General features: G+C 43.0%; 1 protein-coding gene across 1 annotated transcript in view; it reads right to left on the reverse strand.

Moving 5' to 3' along the window:
* Window positions 1-6,183: 6,183 nt before the first annotated feature.
* COL4A2 (collagen type IV alpha 2 chain) overlaps window positions 6,184-20,321 on the reverse strand; it is a 146,292-nt gene continuing 132,154 nt past the window's right edge. The window contains exons 36-48 of the mRNA XM_039550049.1: window positions 20,141-20,215; window positions 19,434-19,541; window positions 18,385-18,492; window positions 17,048-17,119; window positions 16,534-16,659; window positions 15,090-15,206; window positions 13,078-13,239; window positions 12,844-12,942; window positions 11,937-12,083; window positions 11,199-11,315; window positions 9,987-10,178; window positions 8,987-9,273; window positions 6,184-6,540 (exon numbers count right to left, since the gene is read on the reverse strand). Of these exons, the coding sequence (XP_039405983.1) occupies window positions 6,286-6,540; window positions 8,987-9,273; window positions 9,987-10,178; window positions 11,199-11,315; window positions 11,937-12,083; window positions 12,844-12,942; window positions 13,078-13,239; window positions 15,090-15,206; window positions 16,534-16,659; window positions 17,048-17,119; window positions 18,385-18,492; window positions 19,434-19,541; window positions 20,141-20,215 (1,865 nt within the window). The 3' untranslated portion in view covers window positions 6,184-6,285. The remainder of the gene's footprint in view (window positions 6,541-8,986; window positions 9,274-9,986; window positions 10,179-11,198; window positions 11,316-11,936; window positions 12,084-12,843; window positions 12,943-13,077; window positions 13,240-15,089; window positions 15,207-16,533; window positions 16,660-17,047; window positions 17,120-18,384; window positions 18,493-19,433; window positions 19,542-20,140; window positions 20,216-20,321) is intronic.

Consider the following 20,321-nt stretch of genomic DNA (forward strand, 5'->3'; position numbering starts at 1 on the left):
ACTGGTGTTTTCTGATGTGAAACGGGCTAATGCAGGAGGAGGGGAAGAAACTGCCTTTTGTGGAGTAAAAGGCCTACGAAGAAGCAGTAATGAGGTACATGGTTTCTCTCCTGACTGCAGTAAAAAGGAGTGGGTAACACTTAACACAGCTCCTAGAGTTTCCCAGCCCTCTCAGCTACAAAGAATGCACGTAGTGACCCAGGAGATCACACTGAACTTAGACAGAGTGGAGAACTTCTAGTTTTTAAAAACACACTCACACCCATCCCCTGAACCCCCTGCCCCATTCCTCCCAAAACCAACCAACCACTAAACCCTAAAGATGCAGTTTGCATATTTTCAGTTTTGCAAGCTCTTGTCTCCTTCATCTTCCTTTGGATGCCTCTGTTAGAATTGTCTGAGACCAAGCATTGGTGATTCTTATGCTTTCTCATTGCCTCTCTCTGTCCCACCCAAATCACAGTTGTTTCGTACATAGGGAGACAATTCCTAAATAAATAGTGAATTAAATTATTACTTAAATACATTTAAAGTACTTTTTTCTGGAAGTACATCCTCTTGAGCGAATTGCTGCAGAGTAGTAGCTTTGTTTTCTGCTTTTAAGTTAATTCGTAGTACACATGTAGTGGGGAAGAATGGCTTGAGAGAGAAACCACTGAACATTGAATAATGTAATCATAGGTTTGGGTTGGAAGGGATCTTTAAATGTCATCTAGTCCACTCCTCCATGCATTGAGCTGGTAGGTTGTCAGTCAGGTTGCTCAGAGCTCTATCCAATTGAAACTTGAATATTTCCAGGGATGGGGCATCTACCACCGCTGTGGGCTTGCTGTTCCATTGTTTTACCACCCTTGTTGTAAAAATGCCTTCCTTATATCTAGTCTGCACCTACCTTGGTTTAAAATCATTACCTCATTTCCTATTGTTACAGGTCTTACCAAGGGTTGTGATCTTTTGGGTTTGCTGGTGGCTTGCAGACACTTACCAGTCTGTCAAAGACTAAACAGCACCTGAGCTGTGGTATTTGAAAATGTGTATAATTAGAAACCTTCTAGCTAGTAACAAAATTCCAGGGGTCAGTATGTAGTCTTCCCTCAGGACTGGGAAGAGACAAACAGGCTCCACTCTCAGTTCTGTTTGTGACCAAAGGGTTCTGCTGACACATCTGTGAGAGGTCCAGTGCTGGCTTCCTGTGTCTGCTGACAACTGAACCTGCAACATGCGCTTATTTCGAGGTCAGGCATTTTGGGAGATGTACATCTAGAAGGTACAGAACAGGAAAAATATTTATAAATTTAACATCCAACACTTAAGGTATAAATATCTGTAATTCAGTTGCACAAGCATTTGATACATATGACATCTTAAGTAATTCTTACAGTCTTTCTGAAGGCTCCAACTTGGGTGTTTTTCACCAAATGAGATGACACAGGAACCAGTCTTGTGTGCTGCACTTTTGCCCTCAAGGCTACCCTTGTCGTCTGGCATGATGTTTATGGCTTTTTAGTGTTTCTGGCTCTTGTTCCTGGAGAAATTTCTGGGTTATGATGGGTTGTCACTGTACCAGCCTTTGTGAAATCATGACAATACCTGGGCAGTTGCATAATACATGGGAGCTGTTGATGAGAGGTAGGTTGTCCAGAGCTGGGCCTATTGTGGTGGTGCTGCTGAAGCCAAGGGAAATCCTCCTCTCCAGGACTAGTGAAGGTGGGTAAAAGCATGGACAAAGGACTCTGCCTGCCCTGCCAGGGAGAGGAAACTTGTTTTACAAGCATTTATTTCCCCTGCCCCCCCCTCCCTCTTATGTCTGCATTATGTGAATTAATTATATAGTGAAATGAGAGGTGTTATTTTTGGCCATGCTGGGTGAATGTGAGCTACAGGCCAGCCTGTGCCTGAGGTGATGGCTGAGCCAGGCTGACCCACGGGGGAGGATCTGTGCCAGAGTGGTTGGGAAGGATCCATCCTACTTTCTGCCCCTCACAGGCACTGATGGTGCAAGACTGAGGTTGTTATGGGCCCTTGACAACCCCAACAAAGGCTTTAGGTCTTGTGGGGGCCACAAAAGGAGCCAGAACCTCCTCTGCCGATGCCCATAGGGCTGGCAGAGCTTCTGAGCCCACTTAGTTACATCCTTGCCCACACCATGGTGGGAAGCACTCCTGCCTGTTTTTGCTTCTCTCTTTGTGAGCAGTGGGGTGCAGTGATCCTTCTTTCCCTTGTTCAGTGGGGTTTGAACTATTGTGTGCTGAACAGCTGCAGGTCCATGTCCCCGCTGCACCTGGGGTGGGTGGCTGTGTCTGGGGGTGCTACTGGTCCCCATGGGGTTACAGGGGCAGCTGCTGCCTGTACTTGTGTGCTGTTGGCACATTGGCAGTGACCCCTCAGCCTCTCCCCTGGCAGCAATCTCACACTTCCTGTGCCAAGGCAATGTTTACTGCTTTTTGTTTGCTAATTTTCTATTTCTGGCAGCCACAGACAAGCACAGTCATGTAGGGTGTGAACAGACTCTGCTCATTTGGTCAATACACTCTGAGGGAATAATTGGGGCCAACTCACATCACTATATTGACTTCACTATACCTGTGTTGATATACTGAAGCACTGTTACCTATAGAAAGGGAATATGATCTCATTTATCTTCTCCAGGCTCAGCAGCATGTTATACTTTAGCACGTTTTCAAACAGGAAAGTGTAGGAAGCATACACCATGCTTTGAAACAAAAGATTTGATCAAACCAAGGCAAAACACTGGTGGTTTATTGCATCCTAGGTTGGAGCACTATAGTTCAGTAAAAGGATTGTTTAGTTTTGCTGTAGCTGAGCTTTTCCCTAAATAAAGATATTTTAGCTTCCTGAAAGTGGATTCTACAATCAGAACTGTGGAATGGTTTGGGTTGGAAGGGATCTTCAAGAATCATCTAGTTCCAACCCTCTGGCCACGGGCAGCGACACCTGCCACTAGACCAGGTTGCTCAAAGCCCCGTCCAGGCTGGCCTTGAACACTCCTGGGAAAGGGACATCCACAGCTTCTCTGTGCAACCTGCTCCAGTGTCTCACCACCCTCACCATAAAAAAATGTCCTCCTTCTGTCCAGTCTAAACGAACCCTCTTTCAGTTTAAAACTGCTGCCCCTTGCTGTGTCCCCTACAGGTCTTGTTATGTCTCCTTTAGGTACTTTGAGGATGCTATAAGATCTCCCCAGAGTCTTCTCTTTCTCAGCTGAACAACCCCAGCTGTCAGCCTGTCTTCATAGGAGGTAAACTTGCAGCTAAGAGTCCATTTGACAAGTCAGTCTCCTTCCATGCAGTGCTCTGGATTAGCTCACCAGGTGAAGTCCTGTGCTGTGAGTGTTCCACGTGTTTGTGTGCATGAGCTCGCTCCACTTCTCCGAGCCGTGATTGTGCAGGCTTTGGAGGAGCACAGCTGTGAGTACACAGACCTGAAGCACATGACGCACACAAAGTACAGAAGCTCAAGCCTGCTTAGCACCCTGTGGCTTTTGTGGTTGGTTTCTTTATTCCCCACGCCCATGTATTCCACTTAATGCTGTGCTGGGACCACTCTGTTAAGAAACTTGTTAAGAACAGCTTATTGAGTCAGAAAATGAAGAGGCAGAGCAACTGTTGGTGGAAGAACTATGTGCTAAAGTTCTATGTGCTAAAGCAATGAGCTACGTAGGAAGATTAGGCAATATATTAGCCACAAAAGTCCAAATAGTTTGCTGCTGTTGTTGACATAATAAGTTTTTACAGATTTTTATAACCTTGAGTTCTCTTAAAACCCTGAATGTGCTGCATTGCCAGAGCAGCATGCTGTACAACTCACAAGTGATAGTTGTGTGATCATCCCACAACCACCGATGTCTAGCAGTATGTCGAAGAGGCAAGTTGTCTATTCTTGGGTATTTGTTACTGTCACATTTAATTTAAGAGAATTGACAAGTATGGAATAGATTTAGCTCATGTTGACTGCAATGTTTTCAGTACTGTTTTATTTAGCTGAAATAAGTAACAGTGTGATAAGTTTGTTCAGGGGCTGCCTTTCAGAGCTACAGCAGGGCCAGAGAGCTTGTTTAAAGCTCAGGTAATTTCTCTGTTTATGGATATATCTAATTATATGAGCAACTAATCTGGGTCAGACAATGTGCTAGGTAAGTACCTGAAGGGAGCCTACTAGAAAGATGGAGGGGGACTTTTTACAAGGGCATGTAGTGCTAGGACAAGGGGGAATGGTTTCAAATTAAGAGTAGGTTTAGATGAGATATTAAGAAAAAATTCTTTACTGTGAAGGTGGTGATGCAGTGGCACAGGTTGCCCAGAGAAGTTGTGGGTGCCCCATCCCTGGAAGTGTTTCAGGCCAGGTTGAATGTCACTCTGAGCAACCTGGTCTAGGGAAAGATATCCCTGTCTGCAGCAGGGGGGTTGGAATGAGATGATTTTTATGGTCCCTTCCAATTCAAACCATTCTATGATTCCAGAACTTTAACAAAATTTATATATTTTTTTGTGGAGGTAACACTTGTCAAGTCTGGTAAATATTGTTTTCCTGAACCTTGTAGAGTGTGAATAATAGGTTGTTTTAACCTGCAATGTCAGAATTTATTTTCTTTAATCATTCCAACAACAGATTAAATACTATTTTAGTTGTTCAGCTTAAATAAGTGATTTTAGACACAGCTTCCCTCTTAGATCTTTTTAAGTGCCATGAAATAAACAAGTGTATTCTGGTTGAAGAGTTTGAGTTTCAGTGGGAGGAGTTTTCTGGGAGTGCTTTTCTAATTCCTTAGTACAAACAAAGTATTTCAACAGAGCAGTCCATATGCATTATATGGAAAAACAAGTTTACGAAACAGAAATCACCAACAAATAGAGATGTAGAAAAAACAGGTTTTATTTATGATGCAGTGAGGTTGGAATGTAATAATAAAAGCCAAGAAGCACCTGAAGCAGGAGCGAGGCGAGTTACTGAAAAATCAACTGTCATTGCTATAAATGTTAATCAGATTATGTGATCATGAAATTCGTAGCTGATCCTTCTTCCCCTCCTGTCTTGAAGTGTTGACAGACAACTTTGGGCTAAATTGGTTCTTTCTACAGAAGGAAAGAGCTAGCCATTCTGGCCATTATCAAGCCTTTTGTATGGTTTTGATAATGGTGCTAGATATGTGCCTTGAGAGGGTGCCAGATAAATGCCCTGCTTCCCTCCCCCTTGCTTTTGCAAGGATGACTGTGTGCACGTTGGGATGGTGGCTGTCCCACTGCCACATGTCCCCAGCTGCCAGGACAGCATGCCTTCAGAGAGCCAGCTGGCAGGGCTGCAAGTTCTGTGTTTCAGGGTTGTGTGGCATCAAGCAATGCCTTCTCCTGCAAACCCTATCCTGGGTGCTGCTCCAACATGATGTGGTTAAAGCCTGTTTGTGATGAGCGGCTTGATTTCAGAAGAGAAAAGGTGCAATGCAAAAACCAATTGCTGCTGTTTCTGCTGTGTGGTGTGACACACATGAAATGTCCACAGCACAGTGGAGCAAGGGATCCTTTGGCTTGGGGTATGTCTAGGAAAAACCCCATCAAGCTTATAAAATAAAACGCTAATTTTCATCATGTAGACTTATAACCAAATTGAAAGAGTTGCATTTTGCGGTTACTGTTTTTGGGAGCCTGTGGGCTTTGTTATTGGCAGTGGTTAAGTGCTAAAGCATGGTGAGGCTTGAAAAAATAAAAATATTGTGTTGGGTGTGTTTGAAACGCCCAAGCATAAAATACTAAAACTTAAGTTAGGTTTCAATGCTAGACATAAGCATTCTGGACCATGGTATATTTTTGGTATTTTGCAATGATTTAGGACTTAAATCACCCTGTGTTAATTTATGGAACTGCAGCTGTTAGTGTTTACTGTTGTGAAAATACAGTAAATAGAAAGATACATATATTCTCTTCATGTAAATGCAGTGGGTATCTGACCAAGGAAACCTTTTATTACTAAGTTTTTTTTGGTGTTTCAAAGCTGAGAGTATTTCTATCATTTGGCAAATGATGTAATATTAGACTAGCAAAAAATGTGTATATATACTGCATAGTTGGAGAACACAGCACTAGATCTGTTAGACTTGTGCTATACTTAATTTGCTTTTACAGACATTTAAAAAATTAATTTCCATTCAGCTTTTGAGGTAATAAGTTAAAAAAAGCACCAACATGACTTATTCAATTGTCTAACCACCACAGAAGGCTCCACTGTATAAGAACTACATGATAAGGTGGTTCCTTATACTGTGAGAGACTTCTATAAGTTTTTCATACAGACTTGACATCTGCTGATATGGCTTCGAATGAGTCCTGCCTTGAGTGTGTCTCCCGAGGGCTTGCTTTGGAAGGGTTGGTCGATCGTGGTGAGCCAGAAGCTGTATTTGTTTGCAAAGTAGTGACAGGTTCCGCGTGCACCATTGCATTCGATGAAAGGAGTCGCCCTGAAATCTTCCAGGCAGCTCCCAGGAGAAACCAGCGACTGTCCTCCACCTTCATCACCAGCAGCAGTGTGCTAAGGGAGACAAGGAGAGCAGTGTTCAGAGTGCAGCCTCAGGCAATGCTCTCATAAACTTACATGTGTGAAAAGAGAAAAACCACTAGAATTGCTCCTAATTCTTATCTCCAGAGCAGAAAGTTGGCTAGTCCTGCATCTGTGTAAGGGTTTGGCTATGCTATAATGATATAAAGCAGCTAGCCCATATGCTGATGCATCTTTAAAATCTTCTAACAAATATCTTTTCTATAGTTAAGATTTTCACTGTTGGAAGTCTTAGAATTGGAGAGTCATTTAGGTGGAAAGGGCCCACTGGAGGTTACTTCATCCAGTTCCCTGCTCAAAGCAGGGCCGACACCAAAGTTGCCCTCAGTTGCTCCAAGGTGCTGTAGAGTTGTTAGTATCTCCAAGGATGGACTTCCCACAACTTGTCTGGGCAACTTGCTCCTCTATTTCATTACCCTCACTAAGAACAATTTTGCACTGTACATCTAATTTGAATTTCCCAAATTATAAAGTCTGTCTTCCTCTGCATTGCATGTGAGGAGCACTGTGGAAACAGAATTAGCTTCTATATAATAACTAGTTCCCTGTAGGACGTTTTTTGACAGCAAATTACACCAAAATCATGCATCTCTACACCACTCAACTGTTGCCTTTGACAGGTTCTGTGATAGTGAACTGAATGTTACTTTTCTTCTGTCAAAGGCGTTACTAACAAAATGGGCCTTTTCTCTGTCCCTTTAAGAGCTGTACAGCTGTATTTTTAACTTATACTGTTGAATTCTTGTTAGAAACGGAAAGAATCTGCAATGTAAAAGAAAGCAGCTGGAAAATAAAGTTCTTAAATAGTTTTGTAAATGTAGGGAATGTAAGAAGCAGCATAAATTATTACAGCTTTGAGGCCTCTGCAGTTGGAGGTGGAAAGCAGATAGTAAAAACTGCTGCTGCTGTTTGAGCCCTGGCTTGGGAGCAGCCCTGCTTGGCAACCTGAGGATGACCACTGGCATTGCATGCTTGGTCTGCAAGCTCCAACTCTATGCCTGTAACATCTCTTCTGGTATTGACTATGGCTTTTTATCCTTCTGCAGTGCTTACTCGTATAGGATATATGATAGTGGAGTGCTTGCTGACTTCTCCGGCTGTTTGGGCAGAGTCTGTGCTGACTGAGGATTGTACCTTACTCAGGGGAAGGAGGTGACAAATTTAAGCCAAGGAAATAAAACAGTATGTACTCTGAGAAAACCACACGTGTGCTCTACTTCCACAGTTGCCTGAGAAGCAAAAATGCGTACAACCAAACACTTCATTTGCTCCAAAAGCCAGCTGGGAAAATGGGAATTCTTCTCACTGTGTGTACCACAGTGCTGACAGACTCTGTCCTGGCAAAAGGTTCTTGCTAAGGTGACGATTTGCTCTTAACAATGCTCAGTGTTTACATGGGGCTTTGCAAATATTTAATTAATTCTTAGTATTCTTGTGAAGTAACTATCAGATTGGTATCAGGGCTTTTTATAGAAGGAAAAGAAAGGTCAAACACAGGGATGGTAAAAAAAAAAATTGACCTGCTCTCTCAAAACGTGGTTTTCTTTTTCTGTAACAAATTTCAGATTTCCCTTTATCTTATTTTCTGAAAAATTTAAGTTTTTGGCTTTTGACATACAAATGCTGCTGCAGGTTTTGACTCTCGTGTTTATCAAGGAAGTCAGAAAAATGAGCATCAGACCATTCAGTAACATTTCAGCTGCTCTTTACCCTCCAGTGCTCATATGATCCCTCTGTACAGTCTTGCAAAAAAAGGTCAGGCCCTTCAGTAGGTCTTCTGCTGCACACCAAGTGTAACATCCCTTTTCCTGATTATAAGATCACAAGATCAAAGAGATCCTGTAAGCCATGGGATGTACAGCTGAGCTCTTATTGCCATTGGAGATACAACACTGAAACTTAATTTGAAAAACAACCAGCGGCTGTCTCTCTTTCCAGAATAAGTGAAAGACTTTGGCTTCAAAATCTTCAACCAAACACCAATGATTTTTAAATTTCAAAAAGAAGGGGAAAAGTGTGTTGTTGCTTTTTTTCCCCCCTAGATCAGCTTCTTAGTAGTGATGTATGTAAGTAACTCCAAATCTTTGGCTGTGAAAATGTTTCATATGCTACTGCTGCACCTCAGTGTAATTTTATTTGTTAAGTCACAGCTGTCCTTTTGTTCAGTTCTGAAGCACTATTTTGTACATAAAGTAAGGTCTCCAGATGCTACTCTGACAAGAGACAATGTTCTCTGAAATTCACAGAAATTTTCATCTTCCTCTTCTGCTTCCTAGAAATTACTTTTGTAGTTCCCTGGTTCCCCAGTGCGATGCATGGTTTTGTTTTTGCTGGCTCTGAAGCAGAGCAGCCTTACTAGTACTAACACTCAAATTTAAAACCCACTGCTGCACAAAATGTGACACTGGAGACCAAATACCATAAGGAAGGAATATCCGATCCACAAACTGCGCCAGCCTTCAGGGCAGTGAGGAATAGAAGCTTCTTGGCTGTGGACAGCAATTGCCACAGCTGGGGCCTCACAAACTGAGCAGCGACTGATATATGGCTTAATGTCTTCTTCTGCCACGGGCATCATTGGAAGAGGTGCTGTAGTTGAGAGCCAGTAGGATTTATCGTTTCGGCTTGCATAATAACAAATATCCCCAGGGTTACAGTAGAGGAATGGCATGGTGCTAAAACGAGACAAACATGAACCAGCCAGCCCTGTTAAAAAAGAAGAAAAAAGCAATCATTCTCACAGAAGACAATGCAGATTTTCCAGTTTCCTGCTCTTTCCCAAGTATCTGTCAGGAAAGCCTGTGGGGATCTGTTAACCCATTGCTGTTCCTATTTCACATGTTCCCCTGTTCCCTGCCCTAGCCCTGGCTAGGTTTCTCCCTATTTGCTCGTTTTCCCTCGGTTTCTCCCTATTTGCTCCTGTACCCCAACCCCACCCAGGGACTGCCCCTGGGCCCCTGACAAAACCACCCCGCACCCAGACCATGCGTTCTCTCTGCCTCTGAACATCTCAGGGACAAGATGTGATTAAAGCCATCTCAAGCCCTCATGAGAGACCATTCTCTGCCTTCTTTACCACCAGTGCATTGTAACGCTGCTGGCTGCCGGAGCCAGGTCGCGGGGCTGTCCGAAATGGACTCCGGGATGCGACTGATCGCATGGCCCTGGGAAACCCCCGCTGTGCTCACAGGGAGCTGCAGCCTGCTAGGCAGAGTCCAGCGGTTACAACACAAGCCCTGTGGTCCAGAACGTTTTGCTGGCTTTACAGGTTCCCTTGAACAACACTAATGACTTGCTCATTCGGGGGCGCTCTACGAAGACATGCTGTTTTTATATTCTCATTTTGGTGCTTCCTAAGCCTGTTTGCTGTAGTCCCAGTTTTTGGAATTGAGGCTGCTGCCAGCAATATTTGTACATACCTAGATCCTGATTGTGTGCTTTCTCTTGTCCTTCAAAATACAGTAGGCTGTATCCACTCCAGAGTTTGTTCATGCCAACTGGGCACATTGGCTCTTGGTCGGACTGGCTGTGCTTCACCAGCAGGTAGCCCATGCTGACACTGCGACCCGGCATGCCTGGTGGCCCAGGGCTACCGGGGCGACCTGGCTGACCTTAGAGAAGGCAGAAAAGAAAGAATCCAGCTGAGTTTGTGCTCCCACAAATGATTTGGTGCTAGCTGATATTCCAGCTAAGCTGCTGATGAACAGCTTAATTGCATGATGCCTTTTCTTTATGGTAAGTTATTGTTAAAAGAGCTGCATTTCTAGGATTGTAACAATTGCTTTTGAAGTACATTGGTGCTGGATTAGGCTCCCCAGTTTCTTAGATAGTGTATTTCACATCAGAACTAGGGAAAGTCAAAATAAAGTTCTGTGTACAGATGAGCATATTTTTCCTTTAAAATATTTTCTTAGTCCAATATTAACCAATAGTTGTTAGACTTCTTGCATTTGATCCATACACTTGAAACTATGCTCTGCAAATACCTTTTTCTCTGTGTGCTTAGCTAAGATAGTAACAGTTCTGCTCTTTGATTTGATAAAGACACAGGTATTTCTTTTACAAATACATTCCCCTAAACTTCATCTATCCAAGTATCACCTACCCAGCCATTCACCTCCATGAATGTAACTGTTAGTTAAACACTAGGATGAAGATACTTAGAGAGAATAAATACACTCAGATCAAAACAAACTCATGAGTGTACTGACATCTACAGCTATCAAAATTTATTCTGAAAATACTGCTCTACAGTAACTGTTAACAGTTAATTAGTTGTCCCTTTTGAAGTATCTCTGAAGACAGAAACTCTCCTCTCCTCTCCTCTCCTCTCCTCTCCTCTCCTCTCCTCTCCTCTCCTCTCCTCTCCTCTCCTCTCCTCTCCTCTCCTCTCCTCTCCTCTCCTCTCCTCTCCTCTCCTCTCCTCTCCTCTCCTCTCCTCTCCTCTCCTCTCCTCTCCTCTCCTCTCACTTCCTCTCCCCTCCCCCCTCCCCTCCCCTTCCCTCCCCTCTCCTCTCCCCTCCCCTTCTCTCCTCTCCCCTCCCCTCCCCTCTCCTTCCACTGATGCAGTAACTACAGAGCAATTTAGTGCAGAGAAATGAGAAAGAGGGAAGAAGTGTGATATCTCTTACCTTCAAATCCCACCGGACCCTGAAATCCCATTCCTCCTTGTTCCCCTCTGGAACCAGGAGGAGCTGGAATGCCACCCCTGCCCTGGAGTCCTGGCTCTCCAGGTGAGCCTCTGAAACCTTACACAACAATGGTTGTAAGCACAGTGACTGCAGACATATCAACATGCCCATCCCACCTTGTTAACATGTGCTCTACTTGCGTATGTTTGGTCCTGTCTGCTGGGTTTACTAATTTACACTGAAGGCAAGATCCTGTGGTACTTGCTCAGGCAAAAAGCACTAAGTTCATTGGAAAAGGTTGCTGGGATCAAGACAACATGAGCCCCACAACCCTAATTCTTCACTCTTTGCACCACTTATCTCTGATGAGGCTCATGGCAAAAGTTGCACTGCATCAGCTCCATATGTCACTAACACTACATTATTCCCTGAGTTGACAGCATTCCCACAAGGATGTGCACTTTCCCACCAAACACGTTCAGTCTTGGTTTGTGCCAGGTCCATATCTGATGTTGCTTTGGCTACTGAGTGTTACTGTGTAGATTTGGCTACATGAGTGTTGCCAAAGTTTTCTCCTGTTTTGCTTACGCTCTGAATGCTAGGAGGAGGAAAAAAGCTGAAGCCCCAGCTTTGGAAGACCAAAAATTGACTCTCCTTTCTGGCTTACAGACAAGCAGTGCTCTGGTGGCCTCATTCTGCTAAGGGGAACAGCTTGCAGTCTGAATGTGTGATTCCTACCTGGATCTCCTGGTGGGCCCTGAGGTCCCATATCTCCTGGGCTTCCCTGAGGTCCTATATTTCCACGAGGACCTGGTGAACCTTGCTCAGCAACCAGCCTTGGAGGAAGAGGGGGCAGCCCAGGAGAGCCTGGAGGTCCCTGGAAGCCTGTCATTAGAAGGGGGATGAGATAGTTTGATTAAAAAAAAAACCCCAACTGCCCTGTATTTTTCCTTAACGTACTTTCATCCAGAGATATGTTGCTCTTACTTGGCTGCATACATATGAGAGGGTCTATGGTCTGCAACTCAACCAGCTTGGGTATAGCAGCTGTTTTATATTGGGGAAATATGTGTGGGTATGGGATGCCCAAGATGAGACAATCTCCAAGTATGGGATAATCTTCAAGAGATTGTTTTCACTTGGACAGTACACAGATAAGCAGAAGGAAGTTAATGATGCTACTGCTCCCTCATTTGTGACACAGGAAGCCGGGAAGTTCCCCCCAAACTGCCACAGCTCTCTGAGGTGCAGCACCATCTTTTGGTGGGCTTCAAGAGACACAAATACACGATGGTATAGATGGAGTGATGGATTTTAAAGGTCTCCTTAAATATCCAGTATGTCTACTCTGGAGGACTAATTTAGACAAGAAATTCTTTTTTTTAACCCCAAAAAGTAGCTCTGATTTTGGAGTTGGCACCTCATACAAATTAAATTCATAAAGGCAAAAAATTGACTTCTCATGTTAAATTCAGGCATCTGTCCTCTGGAATTTGCCAGGATTCACACAGTCATGCAGGACAGAGGACTCTGGAGGTCTCCTAGCACAACCTCCTGCTCAGAGCAGGGCCAGTTAGATCAGCTCTGTGGAGCTGGAGAATGAGTGGTTTAGAAAGGAGTCACACATCTGACTGCACACACTTACCAGTTACTCCTCTATCTCCCTTGGGTCCAATAGGTCCCAAATCACCTGGAAATCCTGCTGTGCCCATAAAGCCGATGACACCTTGTTCACCCTTACGACCTTTAATGCAAAATGACAAGTGGCATTATTGCATTTCAGTACAAATCAAGTGAGTGCAAAAGTCACGGTATTAAAGCTGCTGTAGCATAGAAGGCTCGCCTGCTTCCTGCCAAGATCAGCATTTCCCATCCTTACCTTTTAGTCCAGGGAATCCAGGCAGGCCAGGTCTTCCTGCTGATCCAGGATCACCTCTACTTCCTTTTGGGCCAGTTTCTCCAGCCCTACCTGTTTGTCCACTTTCTCCTTTGCTTCCTGGTGGAGCAGGTACTCCAGGCTGCCCCTGTGGTCCTGGATAGCCTGTTTAGAGGACATATAGATTGTAATCTGTTTATATTTAACACCTGGGCACAAAGGAAAATAACAGAACTATCTAACTGTATCCCATCAGGTTCTATTTCCTTAATTTAAGCAGGAAGCAAATGTTTAGCTCCTCAGCAGACTTACTCAGTACTCCTGCTCCTGCTCTCAGGCTGGCATAGCTGTCTGCAGCAGTGGCAGAGGAATTAGAGCACGAAGCTCCCACAAAATTCAGTGTTATCTCAAGCAAGATTTCAGCAGAAATAAGGTGCCTGCTGAGATACAGCCTTCAATGAGCTATTCCTTCACCAGTAAATACCCCACTTCACTAGGTGCCTCCTTGCTTCATCCTAAATTATCCAAGTAGCTAGAGAGAAATCAGAGAGCATCAAGTACCTGACTCAGAGCCAAGGACTTACTGTTCTGTGTATCTTAGTGCTTCAGTTGAACATCTGGAACTAGATAAGTGTTGCTGCCTGTTCTGAGCTTCCCCTCCCCCTCCCAAAGACACTTGCTTCTGCCATGTACTCCGAGCTCCTTTGTTCCAAGCGCGGGCAAACCCAAATGTAACTCAGGCTCTTTAGCAGTGTCTGATTGGCCGCTCACCCCGGGTCCGCCCCCAGTCCTCCCCTTTCCCCTTCTCCTAATAAAAGATGGTCAAGGGGAGGCTCCACTCTCTCTCAGCTCAGCTACTTTCCTGTGAACATCTCTTGTTGTCTGTCTCATTTGAAAGCTTCTAACTGCAGGAAATTGAGCGAGCAGGGAGCTATAGTTCTCCCTCTTTGCTTCTGCTGATTTGCTTTGCAGCTGATTCAGGTACCGATTTTAGAGCTACTAAAGTGCTGGATTGCCCGTGCTACCTCTCTAGGCTGCTCGAGGCTTTCTAAGGCATTAAACCACTAGCCTAGCTGGTAAAAAGCTGAAAGATACCTTCCACAGAGAAGTACTTCATGCTGTCTTGGGAATTATGGGAACAGCTTCTTTTTCTAGAATTGCATATTGCCTGAAGCTAAACCTGGCAGGTTTCTCTTCAGTTACCTCTGCTGCTTACAAGGCATTTGGACCTTGTTTCTGAGGAGGGAGTGACTTACTAACTAGGGTTTTGAGTGGGGCATCTCTTGTGCTGCCTTTTGAAGCTGGGTCACATGAGGATACAAATGCAAGATGTATGTGGCAAAGTAAGAGTGAGCCACACTTGTCTCACCATTTTGGCTGGGGCATGGTGTTCCTGTTTCCACTCCCCTGACTGCTTGGAGAGTTGGAACCACTATACAGAGTCAGGCCAACTAACATTGTCTTTTAACTTGGAAGCCTAGGTATTTTGCTGGTTTTCAGCTGGTTTGCCTAAGTTTTTGCTGAGTTTACATAAAAATTTCCTTCCATCATATAAAGATGTTAGTGGAACAGCTGCTAAAAGCTCTTCAGAGTGGCACCACAGTTTGAAATGACTGTGCACTCCAATAAGCAACAGGTATTTTTAAGAGGGAAGAGCTAATGCTTTCCAATGAAATTTAGCTTGCATGGTCATTTCACATAGGAGGTTTTTGTAAATTATTAACACAATATTTAATAGACTTACAAGTCTGCCACAGACCTCAGATTTTAGAGTAGTAGATTAGCATAATACTTCTGAAAGTTGTTAAGAGAATTCTGGATTATTTAATGTTATTTGCATGAAATTCAAATCCTTTCATCAGACAACCTGGAGGAACTGCCTTTTGCTTTCAAGAGGTCTGTCTCTGTTATCTGATGTACCATTAGTTCCATCCAACAATTTCAGTGTTGTGTTTAATAGGGCTACTTTACTGAATCAATTCAGAAATAACAGTGACTGCTGTTGCATGAATTACCTGGCACTCCATCTAGACCTGGGGAACCTTTATCACCAGGATATCCTGATATATTTGAAATCCCAGGAGGCCCTGGAAATCCTTCCTGCCCAGGAATACCAAAGGGTCCTGGGACTCCTGAAAGGAAGAGAAGAAATAATCAGTATTGCAAGAAAAAAAATGCACAATTGCAATTAAAAGGACTCACCTTAGACTAAGAAGTGGGATTTTCAAAATAGAAAACACCTGCAATTCCTACTGATTTTTATTTTTTCAGATGTTACTGTGGAAGGTTTTTTTTAAAGAATTTTAAAATACTAGTTCTCTGCCAAAGCTCTCTGGGTAGCTAATTACATCTCACTGTGTAGAATACTAATAATCTCGTGTTTGCCAGGTAAAATATTTCAAGATAGGAAGTACTCAAAATACCCTAGGTATACTGAAGCAGGCAGGAAAGCAGCTTTGTTCTTCTGTGCCTGCAGAGTCAGGGCTCACACTTAGCATTTTCTGGGGTCAGTTAAAACCAAAAGTTCAAATCCAAGAAGTTCTCTACAGATGAAAACTTGTTAAATGGCCAAAAATCTGCCCTACCAATAACAGATTATTTTTTAAAGTATATTGAAGTTGTCAGGAAGTCGACCTTCTGTTTATAATTGTGACAAATATCCATGGATGAGGTAAGCTGCTTTTTCTAATGCTTGATAATAAATCTCTGAATAGTGTTTGAGATGGCACAGCGTGTTAGTAACAATAAAGTGTAACACAAAAGAATAGGAATGAGCCATTGAACCACGCAGGCAAAGGCAGTAAGGTTTTATATCTCTGTCAATCCTTAATCCTTTTAGAGCCAAAATGTTGGGAAAATATAAAAAACAAACCCACAAAACCCCTGTAATTTGTTCATAACATCAGTCTGGTGGCTTCTTGATGGATGAAAACCAGGTGGTGACCCATCCTGAGATGAGCACAGCCTGTTACAGCATGGGGGGTTGGACCTTACTCTGCACGAGGGGTGATGGCACCAGCAAAGCACCGTGTATGGGAACAGAGCCCCCGAGGTGTCAGCAGGACCATCACACTTTGACAAACAGTGAGGCTTTCAGGAGAAAGGTAAATATGGACAGGCTTGCAAAAAAAGAGAGAGAGGTCATGCATTTGTGTAACTGGAGCTTCATTAAAAATGTTTGGGGAGCTGATGGCTGAGAGTAGCCTCTGGCATTTGCAGCTTGCTGGGCCCAGTGGGTGCTACAAGATGTTGCTACCATGGGGAAGGACTCAGGCTGTCCAGCACTGGGGAATACACACTGCTGTTTCTGAGCAGGGGCTGGCTGAGCTGCAGCACAAACTCCAAACAGTGACCTTCCTGACTTCGGGAGTTCTCCTACACAACTATGCACTTCGTGACCTCTCTAACACCCACAGATGAAACAAATAACAGATGGATCCCATTCTCTGGAATACAAACCTGGAACACCTCTGTCTCCCTTCTGGCCCGGAGGTCCTCGGCCACCTTCTACTCTGCTTGGCTCTCCTGCTTCTCCTTTGTCACCCACTGTGCCTGGGAAACCTGCAGAGCCATACCCATCTGGACCTGTTGAGAGTTGTTCAGAACAAGAAGGAAAGCTGAAATGTTTCTGCATATAACAATGAATGCTAAAGTACATGTATAGAGCATGTGGATTTACAAAATACATGAGTCTGTAATGGCTCATTGAAAAAAAGGCTCATGATGAGAAAAAAGACCTTGAGGTTTTAACTTTATCAGAGGAAAGAAGTTATAATTTGAAGTTGTGTTCTAATCCACCTGTGGGGTAGCACATGGTGTACGAAGTTGTTTGCCAGAGCCCACAATAATGAAGCACATTCCAAAGCTTTTGAGGACACAGTTAAGAAAGTTGCATTACAAAGACCTCACTAACAAAACTTGAAGCCAACACAATGTTGTGCCTGTGAACAGGCAGAGTAACAGCCTCACTTACCTGGTGATCCTGGTAAGCCCTTAGTGCCTGGTAAACCATGCAGTCCACTGATTCCTCTTAAGCCAGGCTGGCCTGTTTTAAAATGACAGTCATGATTATCATAATAGTTTCTATGAGTCTATATATATTCCTGGGCCAAAAAAAAAAAAAAAGCTTGAATAAATGCTATTCTGTGTTAAAATACGGTGTATTATCTGAAAATTAATTAATTACCATAAGTTTATTATGAAATACACCACACCATAGTTTGTGATTGGCAAATTTTGTAATTATCTGATAAACTCATTACTCCAGAGACAGTTTTTAAATATCTCTGATCCATCTGGTAGCATGCCATTAGTTCCAGCCTTGCTTCCATAGTTTTATTAGTACTTATTTAGTTTTCCAAAATCCTCAAGCCAAGACAATTATGACATAATTGTAGACTCTAAATGTGGTTATAATAAAGCTGTCTTCAGGAGCAATTCACTCTGTCTCATTTAAAAAACCCCAACAAAACCCTAATGAAATGTCTAACAGCTACTGTTACTATTGTTACAGGTAAAATTTATTCCATCTATTTGTACCTGTCAAAGTGGTGAATATGATGTTAAAGCTAGACAATGGCCACAGCTCTGGAGGATTATTCAATCTCAGAAAAATAAGTGTCTGTCTGTCTCTCTTCACTGTCTAAAAAAGCAGTCTTCAAAACTGTATTAGCTGAGTTTTGATGCACATTCAGATAGAAGAATCTTACTAAAAGCAGGGTGATTTCTGGCTATAAGGTAGAAAAAACCTGCTAGCTTAATATATTAAGGAATTAAGTGGCAACCATTGAGATTCTGTATCCTATGATATAAACAGCTTCATTTTAAACTATCACCTGCATTTTGATAGCACAATTCTGTCTAAGCCGTAAGGAATTTATTCTTGAAACTCGATACTGAATCAGTTAACAGTTTTTGGTGATGATGTAGGACAAATATGTTGCTTGCTATCTAATGCCACATTCTAATATTCTCATATTGTATATCATTACCCTTACTGCATATTTAATAATTTTTTATTGTTTTTTCTTCCTAGCTGTCATGAAAAATGAATATGTTTCCTGAAAACTGCTTTCCTAGTTGAAGAGGTCATCAACAGTTAAAATGAGCTGAGAAGACACCAGAAGCCATAAATCAGAAAGCAACCACATGTGTCTTTGTTAATACACCTGGACTTTGTGAGGAATAAATGTTTTAGCAGGGGAAACTCTGCCACTCTGAACTGCAAAAACCCCCTTTCTTCTTCACCCCAAAGGAACATTTGCAAGTGTTCAGACAGAAATGATTGAATAGCTGAAACTGTACAAATACCTGCTTGTCCTGGTAAGCCAGGCCAGCCGGGAGTTCCCTTTTCACCTGGAAATCCAGGTGTCCCAGGGCTTCCTTGCTGCCCTGGGGGGCCAACCAGTCCTGGCAAACCTGTGTGGCAACAACGGATCATTGGTCATGAGCATCCTTAAAACCAACAGCCCAAAACACCAACTTGTGCTACTTTCATTCCCCCAGGCAGCAAACTGAAGACTTTCCCTTCCTAATGTCATTGTATGACACTGCACTGCTCATCCAAGTGCAAGAAAACTAAAGAGAGCACAGGTAGGAGAGACAAACTCATTACAAACTTCAGGTTTCTGACAACCTCAGAAAAGACAGTGGGCTCCTCCTATTAAAATGATAATTTGACTTCTATTGCCAGTTACAATAAGTGATTTCATTGCTGTGCATGTTACTTTCCCCTTCTGCTGCACCTGTTTTGCCTTTCTGACTGAGAAGCTCATCAGACAAGAACTGTTTCCCAGTGAGGCACCTATCAAAACTCTTCCACTTTTGCCTGGAGTTTCTAAGCCCTCTAATAAGGAGAAATGTGGAACAACTGTTCTGAAAGAGCCTTTCCATGATCCTCCTGCAACAAGACATGTTCTTAAGTCCTGAGTGTACGATCTGGCCTCAGCTGAACCTGACTTGGATTCTCTTGTACAGCTGGCCAATGAGCCTGGCTCGAAGGCTCTGTAACTGTGTCCTGGGGGATACTGACTTCATTTATGGCAGAAAAGGTCATTGAAAAGCCCACTCCTTGTAGTACTGAGACAACACTAGAATACCTGAGTATGCCAGCAATACAACACTTTGATTGGACACGTGGTTGCTATAAAGAAGCAAAAACTGGTATGAAGCAGAGTTAGGTTTCTGCAATTTTCTCTTAACTTCTGCTGTGAGTTCCACATCCTTGTCACTGCTCTTCACCAACTTACAGAATGATGAACATATTAAAAAACATAATGACTTTCTTTTGATGGAAAGAGTATTTTTCTTTTTCCTCTTAAACAATGTTATTCTTTGAAGTGTTAAAAAGAATATTTTACCTTCCGGTCCCACAGAGCCAGGGACACCCTGTGTGCCCTTGAGGCCTTCAATGCCAGGGAAACCAGGATCACCACCTTCTCCTTTTGACCCCACACCTCCTCTTATACCTGGAAAACCACAAAACCAGTACCTTATTTTAATAATATCTATACAACCCTAAGCAAACAAGCATAAAGTGAACTTGGCTACTGTATGGGTCCTGGTCTTGCCACATAAAGACATTCTTCTAGTCAGGGTGCTTATGTAATCTGGGAGCATGAACAGTCGTCTGGCCAAATGATCACTGAACTTGTTTTTAAAAGTACTCCCCAAATTATGTGGAATATGACACTGATGTTCAAGTGGACTGCATGTGCAGGGAAATTTTAATACATTACCTAACAACTCAATCCAAAATCTATGAGACTTTGCTATCCCATCTTCTATAATCATGGCCTGATAATGCTCCTTTGGTCATCAATAGCAAAAAAAATAATATAAAAATGTTTACTAGAGTTGCATGTGATGATGTTTACTGCTATAATGGTATTTTCAGTTGAAGAGGCAAATGTAGCGCATATTTATTTCAATAAAGAAAAGATGAACCTCTCCTGGAGCTGTCATGAGAGCACACATTCAAGAGCCCATACAAAACTCCCCCTCCCTTCCTCTGGGAACTTTAATATGTGAAAGAAATACATCCAAAGAGCAACTGTGAAATTAATACCTGTTAAGCCTGGCACACCAACTTCCCCTTTAAGGCCTGGCATTCCTGGTAAGTTTACAGTATCTCCCCGATCACCTATTTCAAATAAAAATGAACACGAGTGGTAAGGCTTTAATTTAAACAGTACTTCCTGTTGTTTTGAGGAATTGCAACTTGAGGCAAAATTCAACAATTATCTTTC

The sequence above is a fragment of the Corvus cornix genome, chromosome 1, assembly GCF_000738735.6.
Source record: "Corvus cornix cornix isolate S_Up_H32 chromosome 1, ASM73873v5, whole genome shotgun sequence".
Classification (NCBI taxonomy): domain Eukaryota; kingdom Metazoa; phylum Chordata; class Aves; order Passeriformes; family Corvidae; genus Corvus; species Corvus cornix.